Source organism: Cyprinodon tularosa, unplaced genomic scaffold (assembly GCF_016077235.1).
Source record: "Cyprinodon tularosa strain WSP-4 unplaced genomic scaffold, ASM1607723v1 ctg41, whole genome shotgun sequence".
NCBI classification, from domain to species: Eukaryota; Metazoa; Chordata; class Actinopteri; order Cyprinodontiformes; family Cyprinodontidae; genus Cyprinodon; species Cyprinodon tularosa.
Genome location: NW_024039130.1, coordinates 148763 through 173945, shown reverse-complemented (window position 1 = coordinate 173945; position 25183 = coordinate 148763). Strand labels below are relative to the sequence as shown.

The following is a 25183-nucleotide window of genomic DNA, read 5'->3' as shown; positions in this document are numbered from 1 at the left end:
CCGTAAATATGTTTTTGCTACACTTATCATCCTGTTCAAAAGTGAGACTTTAAAGACATTTCACATGTTGTTTAGTCTAGCTTGTCTCTAATGCTGGTGCTATAGCCTCCAAATGATATTTGTGGTTTTTAACTGGCATCAGTTACTGTCTGGAAACTCCTTATAAATTAGTGGGAAGGAATGTATTGAGACAAAAGAATGTTCCATGTTATTCTTTTCCAAGTAGCCTTCCAGGAGACAAAAACATTTTCAACAGCCTTAATGAAAATGATTAACACAAGATGTCCCGGAGAATTCCAGTTCTCCTGCAAGCCACCCTCCCCTCTTCAAGTTTGTGTATTCACTCTATCTTGCTAACTGTCCCGATTGTAATGCAAATCACATATGTGATATGACCAGCCCTTCTACATGAGACTGGATAAGGCTGAAACAAACTGGCATCAGAACAAGAGCATGCTCCAAACACTTTTCATTACATGTACATGCAACATCAAACCTTGTTGCAGGAATTTCTTGATAAGTCATGTCTAAATCTTTTATTTAGGCAAACCTATTAAACAACCAGATATCATACGGGTCCTAGTTCCTGAGCTGAGAACAGGTTATAACCATGCTTTTCCAACAAGGCAAGGCAGAGCCATATATATATATATATATATATATATATATATATATATATATATATATATATATATTATACTACAATTGTCCAATTTAGCAGTTTTTACAAACCCAAGGTGAGTCCTTCCTGCATTTGTGACAGGTATACTTTGTGCAGTGCAAACAACGCTCAGTGCTGTGGTTCCTGTTGCAGAGATTGCACACCTGGCCAGCTTATAATTACAATGAAAAAATCTAAAAAATAGAGTTTAGCACATTTTCCCAAAGTAAATTTGGTGGCACTACAATGATCTATAGTGTAATTATTGGCTATTATATGCATATAATAACAATGAATAAATCTCAAAAAATACAGATTGGCCTATCTTCCCCAAAAAAAAAAAAAAGAATGTTAGAACTGTAAATATAGAGTCATACGTTTATATTACTATTTTTTTTAAAATGTATTTATTACTGTTTTCAAGGCTGCACTTTAAAATATGAAATTGTCTAGAGCTGTTCTAAACTAAATTTCTTTTTGTTTACACTTGTGTATATAAAATGACAAAATAAATCATAAGTAATTATTGGTTTTTATATGCTTATAATAACAGTGAAAAATCTAAAAAATAAATAGAGTTTAGCACATTTTCCCAAAGTAAGAGTTGTAGTGTGAACTAGATGAGGTTATCTATGTGTAGTAAAAGTTTGGAGGCACTACAATGATCTATAGTGTAATTATTGGCTATTATATGCTTGTAATAACAAAGCCAAAATCTTCAAAAATACAGTTTGGCCTATCTTCTCAAAGTAAGAGTTGTAGTCTGAACTAGATGAGGTTATCTATGTGTGCTACAAGTTTGGGGGCACTAAAATGATCTATTGTGTAATTATTGGCTATTATATGCTTATAATAACAAAGACAAAATCTCCGAAAATACAGTTTGGAGTTCCTGACAATCTTCCCAAACTAAGAGTTATACTCTGAACTAGATGAGGTTATCTGTGTATCCTACAAGTTTGGTGGCACTACAATGATCTATAGTGTAGTCATTGCTCATTTTATACTTATTCTAATAATAAAATAGAGGTGCCATTTGTCATTTAGGCTTTTGGAAATTCCTCAGAAAAGTATTATTTTTGAATCCAATAAATGTGGTATGAAAGACATGAGATGAGATACACATGAAATGAATGTGATAATAATTCACCTTTCCTTGGTGACTCTTTTGAATATTTATCTCTGGTTATTTTGCAACTTGCAGAAGGTCGTTAAGCATTTGCGGAGGAGCGAGCTCTGCATAGGGTCCAATGTAATTCTCCTAGCGCGATAGGAGAATCGTTTTGAGGAAACTACTTTGTAGCTCACTGTGTGGCTTGCTGTGGTTGCAGAGAGGTGTCTGTTTTGTAGATGAAATCATCTGACGAGTTATTAATCTGGAAAAGCGGAATCTGTGAATATATTGCCAACAGTCTGCAGTCTGTATGGCTGCAGCGGAGGAGAGAGAGAGGGGAGATCGTTTGAGTTATATTCCCCCCAAAATAAATAAGCCAGATGGTCATCCATCTTCCAGCTCATCCAGCTATTTTCATTGAACAGATCAGTTATCATCTGACCACTGCGCTACAGTGAAACGTGCTACCTTGGCAATTTCTGCAATATTTGGCTGAAAGCCCTGAAAAGAAAAGGCAACGACGTATTTGGAAAAAAGACATGGCTGAGCAAACGTGGCTACTACGGTCTGTCAATTTTACAGACAGAACTGCATTTCACTCATTGATTTCCTGCCACGCTGCTGTGTTTACATATGAGAGGAAGAATAAAAAGAAGAATCTTTGTTTGTGCATGCGCCCTGAGAGATTTGCCCACGACAGTCTGGAAAAAATCAAACATATTAGATTTTTTCCCAACCTCACGATTCCTGAGGTGGTCGTGAGAGGCTGATCGCCGCTCATTACCCCCTGTATACTACACGACTCAGGATCAGGCTGAAAGTCGACCTGCTTGAAAGATTCTTGCATGACTGGAAAATCGCGCCGAAAATCGCAAAGTGTAAGCCCGGCTTTAGCTAAAACCAAAAACTGAAGGGGGTGGAATGGTTCTCCAGCCACAGCGCTAATGAGGCATTTACATCTGAAAAGGGATTAATGAGCTGTGAAGTACTGTTGGGGGGACTGGAGGCTGACGAAAATTCTCGTATCTCTGGGATTTCTAGTGTTAAAGCTCTGCTTTTAATTTCATCCTCCCTCCAACATCGGGAAACAAACTGGGGGATGTTGGTCTCCATCACCCCACCTGCACGTGGACTATGATCATCTTAACTGGTTGATAGGAGAGATAATCATAATAGCCTACAGGAAGAAAGAGAATAAACACTTTGCTGCTAACAGACATGGGCAATGTGGAGTCAACAAGTCATCTCCATGTCATGTATTTGTTCTACCCAGCCACTGAAGCAGGTGAGTCCAATCTTCACCGTGAATTAACCTGTGCAGATTGGACTCACCTGGTTAATTGGCTGGGTAGATTAAATACATGACATGGAGATGACTTGTTGACTCCACATTGCCCATGTCTGGCTGCTAACCATCGGGGAGACTATACTAGGTAGAGGGGGTGGCTGATTTCAGTCAACATGAACACCTTTGGGCTGACAAAGAACACCCAGCAAAGACTGTACCTACTGAGGGTTCTCAGGAAGAACAATATCAAGTAATATCAAACTGCTAGTGTCCTTCTACGGTGCTCCATAAAGAGCAGGCTAACATACTGCACCTGTGTATGATTAAGCAGTCGTACTGTGGCTCCAAGAAAATCTTTCGTTAGGTTTTGAACATAGCCCAATAAATGCTGCCTTATCCCTCATGAAAGATTTGCACAGCAACCGCCGTGATATCGTAAAAAAGATATCGCAAAAGAAACGTCTCATCCTGGACACTCTCTGTTTGCACTGTTGCCTTCTGGTAGATGGCACAGTATTATAAGAACCAACAATAATTAATAAATTAAATAAACAGTTTCTAACCTACAGCTATAACGAAACTTGTCAAATTCAAAAAACAACCTAGGCAGTAAATACACCTTGAGGATTGTACTGTAAATTCTCTAATATTGGCCTGTATTCCATTAGCAGCCGGGACTCTAACATTGGCTGGTCTCGCTGTCAGAGGAGGTAAATAATGGCCGGTCTCTCATACAGGCCGGGGCTATAAACGTTTTTTCTGGGCATACCTCAACATTATACTTGTGGTAGTAACATACAAGTACCACAGCCCTGTGCTGCTGGACGACAGGCCCTGACTGCTGCCCGTCTGCGCGAGGAAGAGAACAGACATGCAGCAGAACATGAGGAGGACGAAGAGGAACTGTACAATAATGAACTTGTTATAGAGACTGGCGCGAGTGATGAGGAGATTAAAGGGAGAGATGAAGAGGAGGAGGAAACTGAGGCGGAGGAAACTGAGGAGGAGAATTAAACAGAATTGGAGGATTTTTTTTTTTTTACTTCAAACCAAGCGAGACATGGTAACTGTACTTTTTCAATGAACCTAGTGTTTTATAGGTTCAAATAGACACAAAATCTCATTTTCATTAATTCCACTGGTAGTCTGTTTTGCTCAAATAGCAATAGAGGCCTGTCTCTAATTCTGGCCTCTTTCCAATAAAGGCCTGGACAGCGATGCAGTTGAGTGAAATAAAGGCCCGGGCCTATATTAGAGGATTTACGGTATGTATGAATGTGCATATGCTATCTTAATATTTTCTTGTAATTTTTTTTTTGGGTGGTGGGGGGGGTGGGGGTTCTTTAATTTGTTATCATGTGTGTTAATCTTTGAAGATAACATGATTAATTTTTTAATGTCTATTGTTTTTTTTTTTTTTTAGCAATGACTGACACTTAATTTCATTGTTCATATGATAATGACAATACAGATCAAATCTAACCTAATATCTAGTCTAATCTGATTTTATGTTTTAAAAGAATCTGCATGGATTTTTTTCTAGTTTAAAGAGTGGCTATGATGGCTAGACATTACTACCACAACGTTAAGGATTACAGATTACAAGTTATCTGAAAATATGTAGTTTTTAGTTAGATAACAAAAACAGGTTAAAAAAAATCAGTTGAAAAGGTTCATAGTGCTAATATGTGAGCCCATTATGATTTATAATAAAAACATTTAAAGAGGATATTGCCTGACATTGAAGATCACTTATTAAAAATTGGATGGATGAAAATTACAGAGATTTTTTGTTTTTCAATCCTTATATCTGAGCTTTGTTTGGTTTCTTAATCAACCCAGAATGGGGTTGTACTGCATATACACTTTTCTTTCCTTGGAAAAAGTTTTTGATCCCATTCAAACAGAGGAGGCATTGTTGGCCCTCTTTTTATCTAAAATCTGATCAGCTATCAGGAACTGAATGCACTGTTGCTTGCTGAAATATAAACATCTTGGAAATCTTACTTGAGGGGCATTTCCATTTTTCTAGTCTATGTTTTCTCTGACAGCAGCGCTCTGTCTTTGGATCATAAGATGTTGAGCCACAAACATGTAACTTAGATTCAGCTCTGTAAATGGACAAAGAGAACCAGTGTTATGCAAAAAAAACATGAATGCATCATGCATCAATGTCATCTTTAACAACTATACTATGTAGCATTATTTTTATATTACAGTTCAATATTTTGGTCAAAAGTAAAAGCTGCAGTTACTGTATGTCAATCAGGTAAAACAACACTGTGTAACTTTTAGAAACCAGGGATGCTAAACTTGGAACTTCTAGGTTTAGTGCCCATGAAAGCAACTGGGAACACTACAATATAGCAAAAGACAAGCCTACATTCAAACCTCTAGTTTAATTACTACTTCAGAAAAGCAAAACTTTGTCTGATCAGTTACAAGCTGAATGATGCCTTGTTGCATAGCAACAAATTATCAGGGTTAGTTCTAATGTTGTAGAGGAAATCAGCCTGCTATAAAGCAGCGCTCTAGGTCAGATGACTCAATTAGAGAGAGACCCAACCATCCAAAGTTACATGGGCACTTTTTTGAGAAGAACAACATTGATGCATCAAGTGCTGTATATTGAGCTAAAAAATAATTTAATATATCTCGTATAAATCTAAAACGGATCAAAACTTACACAGTCTTGCTCTTAATAATTCTTGGCAGCTAAACATATAAAGTTTCCCTAAATTTGCATTCATTTGTCTCAGTCAACTAACCTTAACAAAGGCAAATAAAGATAAATTACCTCAGTTCCTTTGGAGGCGAAAAGAGGCGATTATCATCTGTAAGGTAACCATCATGTAAAATATTTATTCACAAGCATATCACAGCAGTTAAAGCAGCTGACACACTTAATGTATTTTCCTTGTGCTTTAAAAAACAAAATAATTTCTAACATTTTAAAAGTTTAATGTTTTTAAAACAAATGAAATACTAAATATGACTTATAAACATACTTGTTAACTTGATATCAAAAATATCCCTCTCACTAAATCAATCAGACGATTGCCTGCTGAGGATGTTAAGTCAAATCTAAATGCATTTCTCTTTGAAATATATTTACATTGCTTGATGCACCTCTACTCCAATAAGAGATGGAAGTTTACAGAAAAGGTTTGTTTCCATTATTATAACATATTTTGCTCTATCCATCTTCCAAATAAGTATGATAAACCTTCATGTTGCTGCTGAAGAATACATACATAATCTTATCTAATAAAAGCTTCTATTACTTTAACTTTTTTTTTTTTGGTTAAATGGTTGTCCAACTGTTTCTATGAATCTCTGTAGCTCATTGAGACGTACAAGAAGCCTCTTCTCTGCTTGTTTGCCCAACTTGTCAATTAAAAGACACCTGTCATGTCTTAATAGGCTTCAAGTTTAGCCTCAGTCTTTCAGCTCTTAAATGATGTATTGAGCAGACTTGTATCTGATAATCAAAGCTTGAGATATTCATCTTCATTCTCGACCTGTCTGCTGTTTGTTTATTGATGTTATCTGACAAACCCTGTGGTTTTCACAGTGTAGGCAGATCTATAAGAAAGTACACACGTGGACACGTGCATGGTGAATACATATCCACTCCGAACTCTTCGTTTTTTTATTTCAATAGAAGGTTTCATAACCATGGAAGCTTTAATAAGATACTGGCTATCCTTTAGGGGAGGTTGGATCCTTACCACAACAGGCTGGACCTTTGGGTGGTGTTTTTCCACCACAGCAACACTGTGTCTTGGGGTTATACTGGCCAGCATAACAGCACCGGTGGTCAGAAGACTTTCTGGTCAAGATCTTTGTCGATTGGCAGCACATTTGTGTTATTGTATCAAAGGCCTCTGTAAGAAGAAATCATTATTGGTCAGAAATTCAATCGAAGTGACAAAAACAAAACAGAAGAAAGCTAATACTGGAGGTATATAAATTTGATCATAGGTCAGCTGACCCGAACATGAGTCAGGACCGCAACAGCAACTAGATTGACTGTAGGGTAAAATGTTTCAAAATGTAATTGTTTTTCTTTTATTTTAATGATCAATTTCCATGTTATTTTCCCTTAACAAAATAATTGGTGTAGATTACCACAGATAAAATAGTTTCTATTTTTATAGATATTACAGAAGAAAGGTCATATTCGAACTATCATTCATATATATTTTGTTATTTTTAAAAAAACAATAAATACTTTATTTTCCAATTAACACCCATGCCAACATTTCACCCAGTCTTGACTGTAAAGAAAGTAAACCTACCATTATTACAGCACTCTGCCATAGGTGAAGGTCTAGGTTGTAAACTAAAGTTACAGCATATTTCATTCAGTGGGAGGTAAGCTTCCAGGCCACAACATCTGGACACCTTCTCACTCAGACCTTCTGTAAAAACATTGAGAAAAAAAAAAGCTTCATCAGTATCATGGAAATATAGCAGGGGGAGTGGAAGAACTGAAAGTTCAGGGAAGGTTCAGCTTGAGGTTCAAAGTACATATCAACACATGGGAAACCTTTCCAGGTGGTTTTTACATCAAGACACAATCTGATCCATATTTAGAGGTTTGTTGTTTGCTCAGCGAAAGAAGAGAGCTCGGTTCATTAAAATGTCACCCATGTTGGAAGGTGCAAACTTTATGTGAACTCTGGGGGAAAGGAGTACTAGCTGTGCCTTTACTTGTGAAAGTAGTAAATAGTTTCACACATCATCTGCCACTATGTAAAGACGATTAAAACCAGGAAAATGTGCAATGCCTTATTAAGGTTAACTGCAGGGCACATGGAATTTTTCTACAAAGGTAGAATACATGTTTTACAATATATCCCAGATTTTGTTTTTTTTCTTTTAAGTTTAAATTAAGCCAGCACATTATGAAAAGTATGTTATTAACTTTTATTCAGCCTGTAAACAGCTGGAATTTCAGGCTTCCTTTCAGGATTGCATCATATTTAGATCCCTCTACCTTACTGTAAACTCTGACACTATTGTTGTAGAAGACGTTTTCCCAAAACATGATGCTGTTGGCTTAAAAGCAGAAAAGATTTTAGGACGGGAAGTGTATAAGAGGACGTTTGCATAACACAAGAGGTTTCCAGATGTTTAGAGTTTGCGATTTTAACCAATCTTTAAATAATAAAACAGACTATCTAAATTGTCTAACACAAAGTTATTACCTGTTTTTTTCTCTCCATGACCCCTGCAGCAAGTGTCTCTCTCTGGATTGTAAGGCTTCCCATTGCAGCAGTGCAAGTCTGGGTTTTCGGAATGGGTTCCATTGCAGAATTTTCTGTAAACAGAGGGTTTTAAACATTTTGACTTTTTTTTTTTTTTTTTTTGCTTAGAAAAAGATTTTTACTAACACAAAAACGAAAACATATAATTACAATAAAGCTATCATGAGTCATAATTCCTCTCTTCAAGCCTGTATTTCCCATTTTACTGCCCTCTGATGAAAACCACCTCAGCTTACATCATACTCTACACTTAGAAAAAAGGAAATCTATTAAAACACTGCTCAAGGAAGTTGGTGCTACTAATTTGTAAAATTTCCTGTTTACTTACAACCCCCTATAGTTGCATAAAAGCAATGTTGGGAAACAATTTTAAAATACCCTTGTGAGGATATGTTTAACACTGTAATACTGCTGAAAGGCACGGCAAGGTTATTTATATAGCAAATTTCAGTAGCAACACTATTCAAAGTGCTATGCATTGAATAAATTAAATAGGTAAAGTAATAAAATTACAATAAAAATGAAAACAAGTTGGACTACAAAACCTATCGAAATAGGTTCTAATCTTGATTTAAAGCAACCTAGATTTCAGCACTTTTATATGTTTTGGGGGGTTTGATCCAGAAAAGACGAGCATGATAACTTTAAATATGCCACTCTATGGCTGTGTCCGAAAGATCGCACTAATCACTATAAAGGGCACTATATAGGGGTTATGCCACTTTAGTTTAGTTTCTGAACAGCTAATGGATAAGTAGTGGACTCAAAATTTCCCACAATGCACCTTGAAAAGTAGTGATCATCAATGTCCAGACTTTTACTGAATTACCTGCTATAGCTCACTAGACTCCCCTCTGGAAGGGTTTCAGGACAAGTACGGCGGATACAACTCAAGTCGCTTTATAGATTTTTATGGCACACACATTCACAATAAGCATCAACACACACTAGGCAGCTCAACTGCTACAACTACACTAGCCTGTTGGCTCGATAATTAATGAGTCAGTTAGCAACGTTAATTAGGTTGTAAACCTGCACTGAAAACAAACGCAAAACCCAGGATTAACCAATGACCTTATACAATCATTCATGAGATATTAATGCTTGATATAGATTATTAGCAATGCTAGTTTATAGCCACTCACCAGCAAAGCATACCAGCCCTGACCATCAATCAAATGTGACTCAAAGGCGAGCCACCTGCGTACCGTGACTACTTACGCATACACAGACACACAGTATGGAGACCAGGAATGATAATAAACAAACCTGTAGCCAGGTATGTTTATAAAATATGTGAAATGTAACATAAAATATGCATTCGTTTGGAACAAGGTGATAAATGTACACACGTATTTTCTCAAGTACCCCAGGACATCCTCATAATGCCCATTTCTAATACATATATATATAAAGCAGAATCTGCAACTGCTTGAAAGTTCAACAATCAATTGCAGAGAGTCAATGTATTAATATATATCATTTTCTTTACCATTAAGGGGTAGTTATAAAATGGAGGAATATCTAACAGGATGAGGTCTTGCAGACCTAAAGATGGGGGACAAGTTTCTGAGAGACAATAGATAATATGATGTGCAGCTCAAAGGGCAGCTGCTGCAAGTACAACTTAATAGTAGCCATAATGGTCCGGATATGACAAAGAGGATTGCCTGGGCCATAAGACATTGCCATTGGACGGCTAAAGAGCAGAAGAAAGTCTTTGGTTCATAAAAAGGGATCTTTATGTGTTGTCAAATATGTGAAAGGAAGGTTCCACAGTGACATCAACTGTTAATCACGGAGCAAAGATCTTTCTAAAGAATATTCAATTTATATGACACTCCAGACCCGTCCTTCAAGAAGGGCAAAAAGATGGATGCATTTTTAACGAGGAGTCTTGCAGTCTGAACAGATCTTGGCGCCGCCGTATGACGTGATCGGCCTTCGAATCTGGGATAGGGAGGACGCAGTCCTTGGATTTGAATTCAGTATCAGTACATGTTTCTTTTTGTTGGTTTGTTGCTTCCTCATCTCTTGCTCCCCACATGTGTTTTCCCTGATGTTATCTGGATTTTTTAGTTCTCATTTTATTTTTTATTTTTGCCACTGTTCCCCTGGACTTTCAATTAAAGCAGCAAAACTCATCTCTGCCTACTCATCTTTGCATGTAGGACCTGAAAACCTCCACCCATTTTTTGAAAAACCCAGATTAACCTGCTATTTTAAGTAGGAAAGAGGCTTAAGTAGTTGTAGTTGCTCTCTTTCGTCCTTTTTTACACAAATAAACTTCAAAGCTCATCTGATTAACTTTTTTTTTCCCAGACTAAGACACCTGCGGAGCTAGTTTACAATTACATTCTCTAATATATAAAGTGTTTATGCATCAGTGCTTCCGTGTTCCTTTTTGTGTCTCTTTCTGAGTTCTTGAATCTCAAATCAGAATTGGCATAAGGCCTTTCACACTGAGCCATGTTCTGCTGTAGATTTCTTCCTGTTAAAATGATTTGTTTTTCATTTTCACAGTTGCTCCTTACATGATCAGAGTGAGGGATTGCTCCAGAGTCAATGACACAATGCAACTGACTGTCTACTGTATTCATACGCTCTTCCAGGAGAGGCAAATGGCTTGATGCAGTCAAATGGGTTCATATAAAGCCTGTGCTCTCTGGTTAATTTGACTGAATTGTATCTGTAAAGTGTTTTGAGTTGACATGTGTTGTGAATTGGCTTATAAATAAATAAACTAAACGTCTCTACATTAAATATCGCTTCAAATACCCCACCCTATTATCTAAATGCAGCAGAATAACCCAAAGGCATTAAAGGTACACTATGCAACCAGTGTTGATTTTCCAGTGAGGCTCCCTCCAGAGGGCGAAAGTAAAAGTGCACTGTCGTAAATATGCTCAGCTGTTCTCCTGGTTTCTCCATCAAGCCAGGCGCGGTTGTTTTGAGCTTAGCAGCGAATGACTAACGCTGCGTTCACACTGGACGTAGCTGGCGCGACAGAAGCAGCGAGTTTACATGCAAAGGTCCCGCGGCGCGTTTTGAGCTGCAGGCGCAGCATGTCTGAGTGGCTGCAGCAGCGCGTCGGGTGCGTTTAACGCAGGGAGAGAGACACAGCGCTGATGATCACTGCTCTTAAACAGTTTATTGACGCCTAAATTAACTTAAAATGCAGAAATCTGCCGGCAGAATATGCAGTTTGGATTATTTAGATGAAAAACACCTACCAGCTGCCGCGGTGAACCGCTGCTGATGAAGGGATCCATACTGTCGGCGCATCCCTGGTATGTGGGGGTCTGAGCGGCTCCGACAGAAAAAATATTGAAGGCAGGATAATAATCTGAATGAACTGACTGCACTGATTACGTTTTCAGGTGTATTTTCTCACTTAAACACATATTAAAACTACTTTATTCCCACTGATCACAGCAAATATAGCTGCAAGGCAGAGAAAGGATAGTGAAGCTCCGCCCAATGCGCCTCAGACACACTTTTGCAGCCAGAGCAGCAAAGCTGCTTCAACCACGCGTCAGTACTAACTGGTACAAGCAGCAAAAATGAAGCAGCAGATGCGATTTTGCTGCTTTTGCTGCGTGAACGTAGCATAACTGCACAAAGATTGCCACTGTGCTAGCAATGAGAATGCTTTTAACTGGGGGCGTGTAGCAGTTCTCGCCGTAAAGCAAGACTGACTCTCACGAGACTTCTGAGCCTGTGGGTGCGGGTCGGTGCTCCTGCAGTTGCAAGTGCAGTATTTCCCCCACAGACCACCAGGGCGGCCGAGAATACCTTTGTTCAACCTGAAATGACTCATTTAGTCATCCATAACGTTATGGAACACATTAATTAACTGAAAAATGTTGCATAGTGTCCCTTTAAAATATAATAAAAATATGTGGACAAATATTTCTCACAAGACACTTTTTTTCTTTCTTTACCACTGCTGGAAAAAGAAGCATGAGTAATCTATAGCTTGCAGATTATTACTATACTCATTTCCATATATATATATATATATATATATATATATATATATATATATATATATATATGCCCTGTGGGGGGTGCTCCAGGAGTATGGAGTCAGGGGCCCTTTATTAGGGGCCATCCGTTCTCTGTACAAGCGGAGCAGGAGTCTGGTTCGCATTGCCGGCATTAAGTCGGACCTGTTCCCGGTGCATGTTGGACTCCGACAGGGCTGCCCTCTGTCACCGGTCCTGTTCATAACTTTTATGGACAGGATTTCTAGGTGCAGCCAAGGACCGGAGGGGGTCTGGTTTGGGGAACAGCGGATCTCGTCCCTGCTTTTTGCGGATGACGTAGTTCTGCTGGCTCCCTCCTGCCAAGACCTACAGCGTGCGCTGGGGCGGTTCGCAGCCGAGTGTGAAGCGGCCGGGATGGGAATCAGCTCCTCCAAATCCGAGGCCATGGTTCTCGACCGGAAAAAGGTGGCTTGTCCCCTTCGGGTTGGAGGGGAGTCCTTGCCTCAAGTGGAGGAGTTCAAGTATCTTGGAGTCCTGTTCACGAGTGAGGGAAGAATGGAGCGGGAGATCGATAGACGGATCGGTGCGGCTGCTGCAATAATGCGGACGCTGCACCGGTCTGTCCTGGCGAAGAGAGAGCTGAGCGAAAAGGCAAAGCTCTCAATTTACCGGTCGGTCTACGTTCCTACCCTCACCTATGGTCATGAAATTTGGATCATGACCGAAAGAACGAGATCCCGGATACAAGCGGCTGAAATGAGCTTTCTCCGCAGGGTGGCTGGGCTCTCCCTTAGAGATAGGGTGAGGAGCTCGGTCATTCGGGAGAGGCTCAGTGTAGAGCCGGTTCTCCTCCACATCGAGAGGAGTCAGTTGAGGTGGCTCGGACATCTTCTTCGGATGCCCCCTGGACGCCTCCCTCGGGAGGTGTTCCAGGCATGTCCCACCGGGAGGAGGCCCAGGGGACGACCCAGGACACGCTGGAGAGACTATGTCTCTCGGCTGGCCTGGGAGCGCCTAGGGCTTCCCCCAACAGAGCTGGAGGAGGTGTCTGCGGAGAGGGAAGTCTGGGAGTCTCTGCTTAGCCTGCTGCCCCCGCGACCCGGTTCCGGATAAAGCGGGAGACGACGAGTACGAGTACGAGTATATATATATATACATATATATATATATATATATATATCTTTAAACATAATTTTATTGAAATATGTATCAACCCAGAAAAAAAGTTCAAGGCCACCTGAAGATGCTGGCTAAAGCTAATGCTTTTAAGACTAGGCTTAAAATTGTCCTTTTAGATAAAGCTTATAGTTAGAGTGGCTAAGGTTATACTGAGCTATCTCTATAGTTATGCTGCTATAGGCGTAGACTTCTGTAGGACATAGGGGCGCCTGTTTCATCATTCTGCTTCATTCTATCTCTATTCTCCCAATCTGCAGAATCTGTTAGTTCTATCTCTAACGTTATCCTCTCTGCTTTTTCTCATAGTAGCTTTGCCTCGTCTGTTCCTGTTTGGCTGTGACGCCATCCTGGAGAGAGATATAAACTGTGCTGCTTCCATCAACACCCTTGTTTATACGTAGATGCTGGAGATCTGCCTGTTTTCCAGTGTAGTCCTGTTTCTCTGACCGTGACTGGCTGGATGTGCTCTCTTCATCCTCTGACATGGGAGCTGGCTCTGATCTCGTCTGCCTGGCTGTGTGTCTCCTGGACAGGGCCGCCTTTTACAGCTGCTTTTTGTATCTCTGCTTCTGTCTCTTTGAACCCCAGTCGGTCTCGGCAGATGGCCACTCACACTGAGCCTGGTTCTGCTGGAGGTTTCTTCATGTAAAAAGGGAGTTTTTCCTCTCCACTGTCGCTACAAGCATGCTGAGTGTGAGGGATTGCATTTGAGTCAATGAGTCGATGCAATCAACTGGTTTTCCTTAGATAGAAAATTTTGAATCAATTTGACTGTATGATCTGGTTGAATTGTAAAGTGCCTTGAGATGATGTGTTGTGAATTGGCGTTATAGAAATAAATTGAATTAAATTGAATTCAGTTAAAGCAGGTATTGACAGAAAATATGCAATTGTCTTTTGAACAGCTTGTTAAAGCTCTGTCGGTTTTTGGACCCTCAGGATACAATGGTCTTGTGATATAAATAATTTTTTATGAGAGATTTGAGTCATTACTTTGTAAAAACTGCACCCAGAAATTCACCCAGCAGTATTGTCAACATTGGCAGACACCGATAGTATCTGAGTGATCTTTTTAATAATCAGATACAAATTCTAGATGCCTGAAGGTACAACATTCCAGTGTTCAAACAGCGATATCAGAATCAGACATACTTTAATAATCCCAGAGGAAAAAAATAACCTAAAACAAAATTTATGAAAAAAAGCAAGAAAGTTAAAAAGCAAACTGGAGCGGTGTAACTGCAGCATGCTGCTTTTCGCACATGCGCACCGACAAACAAACAGAGTAAAGGGATTATACTGTTTAGGAAGGGTTGAGTTCCTTTTCCTGGTCATGGATGACATTTTTATTTCAGAAGTGTGTGTTGGGAGTGGGGGGTGGAGGTTATATTTTATTAGAACTAACTTCAGGGTGTTTTACCATCCAATCACAGATCCGTTTTAGTGACTCATCAAATGTTTGTAAAGTGAGCTTCTCAGGAGTGACAACGATGACAGCCAATCACACAAGAAAAGACGGGGCGCCAATCAGGAGCTTGTGGGCGGTCTGAACTCAGGAAAGCGTGCTTCAGTTTGAGCTGTGGTTTTTGGCTAGGTCCTAGTGCTTGACGATGTCTGTGTACTGTAGAGTAACATTGTTTTTGGACAGTAAAAATTGCAGGGGACCAAAACAGGTGTTTGAAAAACTGCAGGGTACATGCCCCCCTGTCCCCCCCAGAATTACGTCCATGGTTCCGAACAAATTTACTCAGAAGAAAAGCAAAAGGCATTTAGAAGATGCTCACTGAAGGTAATGGGTCCAAAATAAATCATGCATACACTGACATTGATAGTAAAGCCAATCAAAAAGGAGGAAGCCTTACAACATAAAAAGGCTTTTTGAAGATATTACCAGTAATCTAATTAAACCAAAGATTGAAGTGTTTAACTATAAATACTATTGTTATATTTAGAAGCAAAAGTCTGAAAACTTCACAGCCTTAGATAAATCATCTCTACTGTAAAACACTTGGATGGTAAGGGGGACTGAGATAGTGACCCTTGAAATGTGTGGGCAGAGGTGAAAAGAGAGTGTAAACATGGTGGCCAAAAAACATGACTGTGTTTATACAAGAAAGTACAAGCTTGAGACGGGATATCCAGAAAAGCTTGACTTGTGTCAATGAGTTTAAAAGGCAGGGGTTCAAAAATACTAAGGGAAAAACATAAACTTATATGCTTAAAGAAGTTACTACAAATATATATGCTTTCCTAATTCTATGTTTTAGAAAATAGAATAATATGTTGATAATTCAAAATTGAGTCATCTGATATAAAATCAGCAGTTAAATATGTTGCTAACCACTCTTTCAGCAAGAGGTGCCAACAGTGTCTGTCATATGTATCCACCCACACTTTCTTTGATGAGAAAGATTATGCAACCCTTATCTAGCTATGCCTCCAAGCACTTTAAAAACGATTCACCCAGCAATATTATTGCCAACAATCTTTGTGTTTCACAACTCAATGAACTAAGGGACACACACGCATGCAAACCATAAAACCTGGATGACGGCTGCAGTAAAAAGTCGCCCCGAGGACGTGTAACTCTGCCAAAATAATGCAACCGCTTTTGGCATTTACTAAATCATATATACTTACTTTAACACATTTGTTTTATGTCCTACCCTCCTAACATGAAACAGTGGTGTTAAAGTAACTAAATATGATTAATTAAATGCCAAAATGGTTGCACTATTTTTTCACAGTGTAAATGGATAAAGAACTCTCCATGGAGGAATGTATTTTCAGTGTTATACCTCATTAAAGCTGCAATGGACCGAAAATTAAATACGCTTCCTGTTCTAAACAAATAGCCTATTCACTCATAAAAAAGTAAGCAGCTCACCTGTTACTGTAGACATCTTTCAAGACCTCATTGTCTCCTGAGACGGACCCTACCAACAAACAAATACAAATTATACTATAACTTGCAGTTGAATAGTTACTACCTTCAAACTTTGAATGACTCAAAGTCTTTTGAGTCAGATTTTAATAAAAAAAACAAAAACAAACAACAACTAAAACAACTTTACACTGCAAAAACTACAGAAAAGGATTAGGGCCACTGAAAAAATGTTAACTGATTTTTAAATTATATTTCAGTATAAGAAAAAAGACAGAATTCTGATTTTTTTTATCAGAATTCTGACTTAAATCTCAGAATTCTGACTTTTTTCTCACGATTCTGACTTTAATCTCAGAATTCAGAGTTTTTTCTCACAATTCAGACTTTAATCTCAGAATTCTGACTTTAATCTCAGACTTTTGGATCTTAATGTAGATGGGCACTAGAAGGAAGAGATGTGGGAGCACTCAGCTTCACTGACAAAGATGTGAGTTGTCTGGGAGTTCCAGTAATACATTACATGCCCAAGGGGTCCCCAGTGATGCTATTTAATTAATGGAAGAGCGGAAGGTGATTAAAACCAGAGAGTTAGTTTAGTCCTTAAAACAGACATGGCTACGGCTTGATGCTAGCATGTTTGTTAGCTGTCAGAATTCAGTCAGAATTCTGAGATTAAATTCAGAATTTTGAGAAAAAAGTCAGAATTCTAACTTTTTTCTCATATTATACTGAAATAAAATGTAAAAAATCAGTTTTTTTTTCTAGTGGCCCTTCTGTAAAAAACAATATAGAAATAAGTAAAAAAATAAAAATAATTAAAAATCAATCAAGTACATTTACCCTTAATTTAAGTACGTAAATAAGATGATTTGCCAATAGAATATGTATTTTTACTCTTAAAATAAGATAATTGCATATCATGCACTTGAAATAAGACAATGCTACTGTTTTCTTCTTTTATTAAATGTTCATTGTCTTGTTCCATTGGCAAAGTGTCTCACTTTCCTCCTCAATTCAAGAAAGAAATGAGTTATTTTCAGTAAAAATTACCTATTGAGATTTCATTTTTTGCAGTGTGTGTATAAGGATCTTCATCCAAAAAGGCTGCTGCATGGGCTTCCAGCCATGCCACTGGCGCTGCGCTCTCATTTGAGCTGAGCTGTCGCACCTTTTTCTCCGAGCAGAGCGCGCGCAGGGTTTGCGCACTCGGTGGGTCTGGAGTGCAACAGGAGCGCAACAGGAGCGCAACAGGAGCCGCAGTAAAACCAAACAAAAACAGCACTCAAGACTATTCATTCATCTCTGATTACAGTGCTTCATAAGGGAAGTTGTAAAAACTGATCTAAGTAGGAATAATTACAATGTCATATAAGCAAGACAGCAGAATTATCAGCTTTGATTATGCGTTTGTTAAACCTGCAGATCAGACAAAGGAAAATGAAGATCAAGAAGGGGAAATTAATGAAAAGACGCAGATTCAATAGACACGTATTATCTATTAAACGGCTCCCAACTGATCAGTTGTGGTAACAACCCACAAAACATTTTATTGTTGATCCATTCTGTTTCTATGTCCCTGTCTCTCGGCAGGTTTATTCTTGTTGACTTTGCGTCATCATAAGTTACGGCTGGCTGAAGCTTAAGGGAAATCTGGTGCGTTTATGCTGGAGGGGGGAAACATACAATGAAAACAGAGTTCGTCTTTGTGTCAGGTGTCTAACTGCTTTCCCATTAGGGACCAGTAGCTATGATGTAACATGCCTAACGGCGCCTTACTTATTCCCACAACAGATTGATAGTAATAAAGCATGATAAATGCCCTCTAAATTAACCTTAATTATAATTACTGTTGACATGATCTCATCCAGATCTCCACACTGAACTTCTATTATAATATATTCTGCATTTTCGGGATGCTTCTGATGTCAATCAGACGCAGCAGAAATGTTATCAGTTAAATATGTCCTAAGTTATGCTGGTATGTGTGCCCTGATATTCTGGAGAGACTTTCTCCCGGGCGTGTTGTGAAATATAATCTCCAAATGAGGCTAATCTCTCCTGTATCCACGAACCCAGCTGCAGCAGTACAGCTGAATATTTACATGAGACTCCGGAATATTACAAGACATGCTCAGACGTTTCAAATCTCAGCCTGAACTATTTTTAAAGGGTATATAAATACCATGTAGGTCTAGAGGCACATTAATATGTTCTGCCTTCCCTCATCCAGATCAGCATCCCTGCTGCTGATGTAGTCATCGTGCATACACTGTAAAAAAAAAGCTGTCGTTTTTACAGGAAAACGCTGGCAGCTGTGGTTACCAGAGAATTCCTGTAAAAAATACAGCAGTACAGTAGACAAATTAACAGCTCATGTATGTAAAATGATTTACAGTGAGTGAAATCACATCTGAATTCCACTTAAAAAATGTTACATTAACAAAAAAAAAGTGTTAATTTTGCATAATTGTGCTGTATAAAAATGGCCTATTTCCTGTTTTGTTTATGACTAATAATTGCTTATTTTACATTAATAAATGGTTAAATTAACAGGAAAATACTAAACAAATCACCATTTAAACTATGCATTTCAAAAGGAAATCTCTGTATTTTACACATAAAATCTACACATAACATACTGTATATTTATGTTTTCATAATAAAGTTATATTGTAAAATTTACTTGTAAACCTGCAAAATAACCTACACGAAAACATGCAAAAATGCATCTTCAGAAAAAAAAAAATAGGTAAGACATTGCTCTTTGGAAGATTTATTGAACAGCCAGCATCAAAAGTTAACAAGTGATGCATTTTTAGTTAACATCAACATACATGTTAAATGTAGACATGTTTATGACACTTAAAATTTTTTGTTGCATAAAACTAGAATTCAAATCTGTGGTGAAATCCTTCACTTCTAACTGAAGAAAAGCAAGATAGTTTTACAGGAACCTGTGGAACATTCCTGCAGGAGGATTATCTTCAAGAAAAAAGTTGTTAATAGACCAGAAAGCTGCATAATGCACATTTAGACCTCAAAACAAAACAAGGATACAGTGCCTTAGTTGACATAGTGCAAACTGGAAAACGACAAAATCAGTTTGAGGCTTTCATTAAAGAACTGCTAACATTTGAAATATTGTCATTGAAAAACAAAAGTTACTTAGCGCACTTACAAAACACCAAGAAAACCCCAAACATATTGTGCTGTCATTACCATGACAAGCATTGTGTGTTTAACACAAAACTTTGGATAACCAAAAAAACAAAACAAACAAACATTGTGCTGTCCTTACCATGACACGCATTGTGCTTTCAACAGTGTGGAAATATACAGTACCTCTTTTCATACAAACAGTCCCTGGCCTGAATATGTCCATGTTTAGGTTTCACACCACTCGTGATCGGCGAGTTCCTGTATCAAGGTAAGGACTCGGGGGTTCACGCTGAGATGGCGCTTTGAGTTTTTGTTCTCCACTTTGGTTCCTTTTTCCGGGTTTATCGAGAAGAAACACCTGCAGAAGAGAAGCATATAAAACCATTTAATTGATCAGTTAACACCAGTCCTACCAACTCTCTGAACTTTTTTGGTTCCCACAATTGATCTACTATCTCCCAAAGGAATTACAATAAAATGTCTCCATCTCACATCAGATATGGCACACATGCAGCCAACCTGAATTTGATTGAGAGGATATGTGTGATGAAGGAGGAAGAGTGTGATAGAAGAGAGTGTGATGAAGGAGGACGAGTGTGATAAAGAAGGAAGAGTGTGAGAAAGAAGGAAGAGTGTGATAGAAGAGAGTGTGATGAAGGAGGACGAGTGTGATAAAGAAGGAAGAGTGTGAGAAAGAAGGAAGAGTGTGATAGAAGAGAGTGTGATGAAGGAGGAAGAGAACCATTTACCCACCTTTGAAGAAACTCAAGGGTGGAAGCCAGCTCAGATGGGTAGTGGATGTTAAAACAGTAGTAGCTCCCAAACATGAGGCACAATGCAGAGATGAAGGATGAGATGTTTGTGTTGATGAGGTTCCGGTCCAGACTCAGCATGTATCTTCTTGATGAAAAGCAGGACTGTCCTGTGAATAGATCATTTAAAAAAAAAAAAAGGTTGTGTTAATAAATGCTGCACTCAAGACAAATTCTATAAGCAGTGCTATAAAAAAGAAAGAAAAAAAGATGAGCTTACCACAGACAATAATGGTGGGTGTCAGAGGCACTTGCTCCAGTTGCACCTCCTCTGCCAGACATGTATCCTCCACACAGAAGAACATGGACTCCTCCTTCTCATCAAAGTAGCTGAACAGAAGCAGGATCATCTCTTTCAGGTCATCCGAGCAGCCACTCTGCGGTCCCCGCATCCTCTGAAGTCTTGTGTAAGTCTGAAGGAACTTCTTGCTCTTGTTGACACAAACCGTGGTCATATAGTTCAGAAGCCTTTGCCCTTTCAAATCCAAATTTCGTGTGAATGTCTCTTTGAGGTCAATCCCAGTCAGTTCCTTGAAATGAACTGACATGCCAAGTTCATCAAAACAAAATGGCCACTCCTTTCTAAGCCACTTGATGCTTTTTCCCTGGTTGACATGTCGGCGCTGTGTGTAAAAAGTGGACTTCACCAGACGTTTTACCTCCTCTGGATTGTCATCAGAGTGTTGGAACATCACTTTGAGTTTTTCCATCTTTAGCTGCTGGCTCTCTTCAGTTTCTTCACGGGGCAGAAATTTTACATTCCATTTGATGCACCCGTACGTATCTTGCATTGCTGCTCTTTCTTGTAATGGGATCTCATCTGTGTCGTCTGACTCTTCAGTCTGATGTTTTCTTTTTCTAATTTTGGGTGTTGAAGTGCGCCTAACATTCTCAATTCTGTTCTGCAACTGTTTGACAAGGGAATGGTAGCCTGCCCCAACAATATCCCCATCTATTACATCTTGCAGGGAACTGGGATATTTTGCAACCATTTTTTTGGCTACATCAGTGGAGTGCTTTTTACCTACATGAGGGCATTTTTCCATCATGTCCGCCACGATAATCCGGACCATTTGCCTCCTCAGTTTTGAGCCAAGCCTTTTCCCCCTCTCCAAAGCATGCATCACCTCTTCAGGAAATTTCCTCCAAGGAATTTCAAAGTTGTCGTTCCACTGTGTGTCAAGTTCTCGGCTGCTTGCAGATGATGTACTTCCGGGTGAAACCGAGAGCGATGACAGTGATTGGGTAGGTAAGGCGTCTACAGATGAGGGTGAGCTGTTCTCAGGAGTTTGGTCTTTAAAAGAGAAAAAATATATACATATTTTATGATGCAAAATGAACTATATTTCACAATGTCAATGTCTACTTTTGAATACTAAATATTTTTATGTGTTGAAACATATGTAGAGTTTCTACTTACATTTCATTTTCCAAGCAGAAAGAAGCTTTCTGGCTTGAACAGGTCTTAATGCTGTCATCAAATCAGCCTCTGTTACGAAGCGTAGATCATCATACATCTCAACTCCGATGGACTGCAAGTGTTCCACCAGGATGTTTTTGTTTACTGCTGGAAGTTCTGGTAGGACCTCCATGATTGCGACATCTAGGAAGGTTTGCCCTGAGTCACTCATATTTGTCATGAAGAAATGGCACCTTCAAACAGAACAGAAAAATAATGCAAAATATTACATATACTTAACAGAACAGGGACATCATGTAACATTTAATGTCAAACTATTTACAGTCAGAGGTAAACAAGCTACAATGGGCTTTATTTTGCCACAATACTGTGTTTCAGGGGAATGACTTGGTATCCATCGAGAATGTACGATACCAAAGGATAGAAATCGGGCAAGTCATTAATGTTAACACAGTGCAACCCAAGACTGTCTTTTGTCACAGAATACAGGTGGTATTCTGAGAGGAAGACACCTTTATGGATATCCATCAGCACATACACAGATCCATCAGGACATCCACGGACTGGACATGACACAGACCTGCCCTCTCCGATGTGATCACTTAACCCTTTAAAGCCCAATCCAAGAATAAAACAAAACAGAAAATTACTTTTTTTTGGTTTGAAGTCCTTATTTGCCCTTTTAACAAAATATGTAAAAAGAAAAAACAGAAATACATTTTTGATATTAATAATTTATTACTATGCAATAAGTCAAGATAAATTTTTGTGTAGTCTTCTGCCCTCTGTTATCAGGTATATCTGATTGTGTACAATAGGATTTTGAGCAAAGTTTTTACCATTAAATTATGCAAAAGGTGTCAGATGCAAAACAATACGGAGGAGGATTAGGGACAGTGGAAAAAAAAATAAGTTAACTGATTTTTAAATTTTATTTCAGTTTAGTATGAGAAAAAAGTCAGAATTCTGACTTTAGTCTCAGAATTCAGACTTTTTTTATTGTTAGAATTCAGTCAGAATTCCTAGAAAAAAGTCAGAATTCTGACTTTTTTCCCCATGTTAAACTGAAATAAAATTAAAAAATCTAGTAACTTTTTTTTTTTTTCAGTGGCCCTAATCCTCTTCCGTAAAAACATTTTAGAAACCGTATGTATCAAATATGATACATTTGGCATTATAGGGTTAAGTGAGACATGAGGTCTTTCACTGTGTGAAAATGGCGGGCACATAACAAAACTGCACATTTTAAATCGGTAACAACAGCTTTTGCAGCAGCCTGCGGTGCAGGGACATTGTGCAGACGATAAAAATGGCCCTTGAAAGCTGTGTAAGTCGTAAAAGTTTGGCTACAGTTAGCACCAACACATTTAAATAAACAACGAGGCTAATTTCTATGCACTCTGCAGTGTAGTATATAACCCCTCAACGTGTCCAATTTCTTCTTGCAGAAAACGCAGGTGATCATTTTAGGATTCTGAGTGGACTAAAATATCAACTACTAGCATATACCTTGTGTTTATCTGTAGAGATTTTCGCATGCTCAAAAAAGTAAGAAAGAAAAAGAAGGACGTTTGAATCTTACCGTGTAAACTCTTGATTTTCTGGTTGAAATGAACAGCCAAAGATCCTCAAAATATATGTTAAATCGTAAAATGTTCCTCTTTAAACAGCCAAAATGATCCAAAGATTGATCCGCTCCTGTAGTCTCTGCTCCGAAGACCGCTTAGCTCTGGCCAGCTCGGAGGCCAACAGCTTCTTCTGCTATCCAATCAGGGATGAGCATTTCGAACTTGAAAACAGTCTCTTCTGCGTCCAAAAATAAAGCTAAAAAAGAGGGATCCTGCCCAAAGTCCGTCGACCGCCCAAATATCCCGCCAGAACCCGCTCAAATCAACTGCCAAGGTTGAACTGTTTGATCGGTGCGTTCAGGGAGTGTCGGCTTTCTGCAATGACTGAAATTATTCAGAACTTAAACTAAATCTTTAATGTCAGATTTACAAATATTTTTTTCAGAGGACATTTTTATTACATCTGGTACGGAAGAGGATTATGGCCACTGAAAAAAAAAGTTTACTGATTTTAAAATTTTATTTTAATTTAGTATTCTGACTTTAATCTCAGAATTCTGACTTTAAACTCAGAATTCTGACTGAATTCTGACAATAAAAAAAGTCAGAATTCTGAGAAAAAAAGTCAGAATTCAGAGATTAAAGTCAGAATTCTGACTTTTTCCCCATACTATACTGAAAGAAATAAAAAAAATCAGTTAACTTTTTTTTTTCCCAGTGGCCTTAATCCTCTTCCGTATTTTAAAACCATGTGAATTACTTTGAAAAATATTTTTTGTGTAAATGTAGCTGGTCACAATAGAGCTCTATGTAATAATGGCATGAAACAACATTTTTACAACATTTGCATGTTAAATTAACAAAATTGTTTTGACATGAGTATTACACTATTTCTTTGTTTAAATTATCAATGTTTTTAGCTTTAACAAATAAATTTGATTATTATCACGCAATGTTGCTGTAAATATCACAAAAATCTTCTGTTTAATAGTTTACAAAGGCTCGCTGTGATTTAAACAAAAAATATGTGTTTTGGGGTTTACAAACCTATTCTGTCGGGATTTTACATAGCTTTTATGTAAATTTCACGGTCTTTTTTTACAGTGTAGCACGTAGGATGTTGGCTGACTGAAAGGTACCAGCATACTCTCATTCGTATTCCCTCTGTTTTTGTACAGATAATTAAATGTTAAACAACAAGATGGAGATATGACTTTTAAACTGAAACGAAAGGAGTTAAAAATGAGACGCAAAAACCTAAGACTGAATTTGATAGATGAATAGATATTAAGCACACTATATCTCTTACTGAAGATCAGGCAATTTATAATGAACAGATACTTACTGTAAGCAAATATGAAGAACAGAATATAAATCAGGCAAGCTGAAACAAAATACATTTCTCATATTAATCATTTTATCATATTAGTAAAAAAATAAAAAAAAAAACGCTCTGCAAAGATGTGCCAATCTTACCTAACCTCGGAGTTTGGAGCGTATTCATCTTGAAAGTGTGTTTTACAGTTTGAACATCAGGCTTAAAACTTTGGAGGTTTATATAGTTTTTGGTGATGAGTCCCACCTCCCACGTGATATCGCCTAAAAATATGCTATTTAAAAACAAGGAGCGCACGTTCACATGGCCGTGTACTCGTGCGTAAAAAGCATCGCTTCAGTAAAACTCTTCAGAGGCTCTTTGTGTATCTCTTGAAGATTCAGATATTTACTAAACGTTGGTGCATTTGGGTTTTCTTTTTATGAAACAACTTTGTTCATTTTTACTCACAAACTTAATTAACTATCGATTTAAAACAGATTTATTAGGGATCTAGG

The 25183-nt window shown here is 38.3% G+C and overlaps 2 protein-coding genes across 3 annotated transcripts in view; both read right to left on the bottom strand.

Annotated features, from left to right (window-relative positions):
- The window catches only part of si:ch211-195m9.3 (galaxin), a 30469-nt gene extending 5582 nt beyond the window's left edge, over nucleotides 1-24887 (bottom strand). Inside the window, exons 1-8 of one of the 2 annotated variants that reach the window (XM_038298563.1) lie at nucleotides 24827-24887; nucleotides 24696-24734; nucleotides 16392-16440; nucleotides 8277-8389; nucleotides 7365-7487; nucleotides 6795-6950; nucleotides 5861-5897; nucleotides 5071-5174 (exon numbers count right to left, since the gene is read on the bottom strand). In XM_038298563.1, coding sequence (XP_038154491.1) covers nucleotides 5071-5174; nucleotides 5861-5897; nucleotides 6795-6950; nucleotides 7365-7487; nucleotides 8277-8389; nucleotides 16392-16440; nucleotides 24696-24734; nucleotides 24827-24854 — 649 coding nt within the window. In that variant the 5' untranslated portion in view covers nucleotides 24855-24887. Of the gene's footprint in view, nucleotides 1-5070; nucleotides 5175-5860; nucleotides 5898-6794; nucleotides 6951-7364; nucleotides 7492-8276; nucleotides 8390-16391; nucleotides 16441-24695; nucleotides 24735-24826 lie in introns of both variants that reach the window. The other variant, XM_038298564.1, reaches the window with a different exon arrangement.
- On the bottom strand, nucleotides 19712-20962 carry LOC119792097. The gene is made up of 3 exons (XM_038298565.1): nucleotides 20583-20962; nucleotides 20304-20472; nucleotides 19712-19908 (listed from the first exon to the last, which is right to left on the bottom strand). The coding sequence occupies exons 1-3, from the start codon at nucleotides 20908-20910 to the stop codon at nucleotides 19776-19778; spliced, it is 630 nt and encodes a 209-aa protein (XP_038154493.1). The 5' UTR covers nucleotides 20911-20962; the 3' UTR covers nucleotides 19712-19775.
- Nucleotides 24888-25183: the final 296 nt, after the last annotated feature.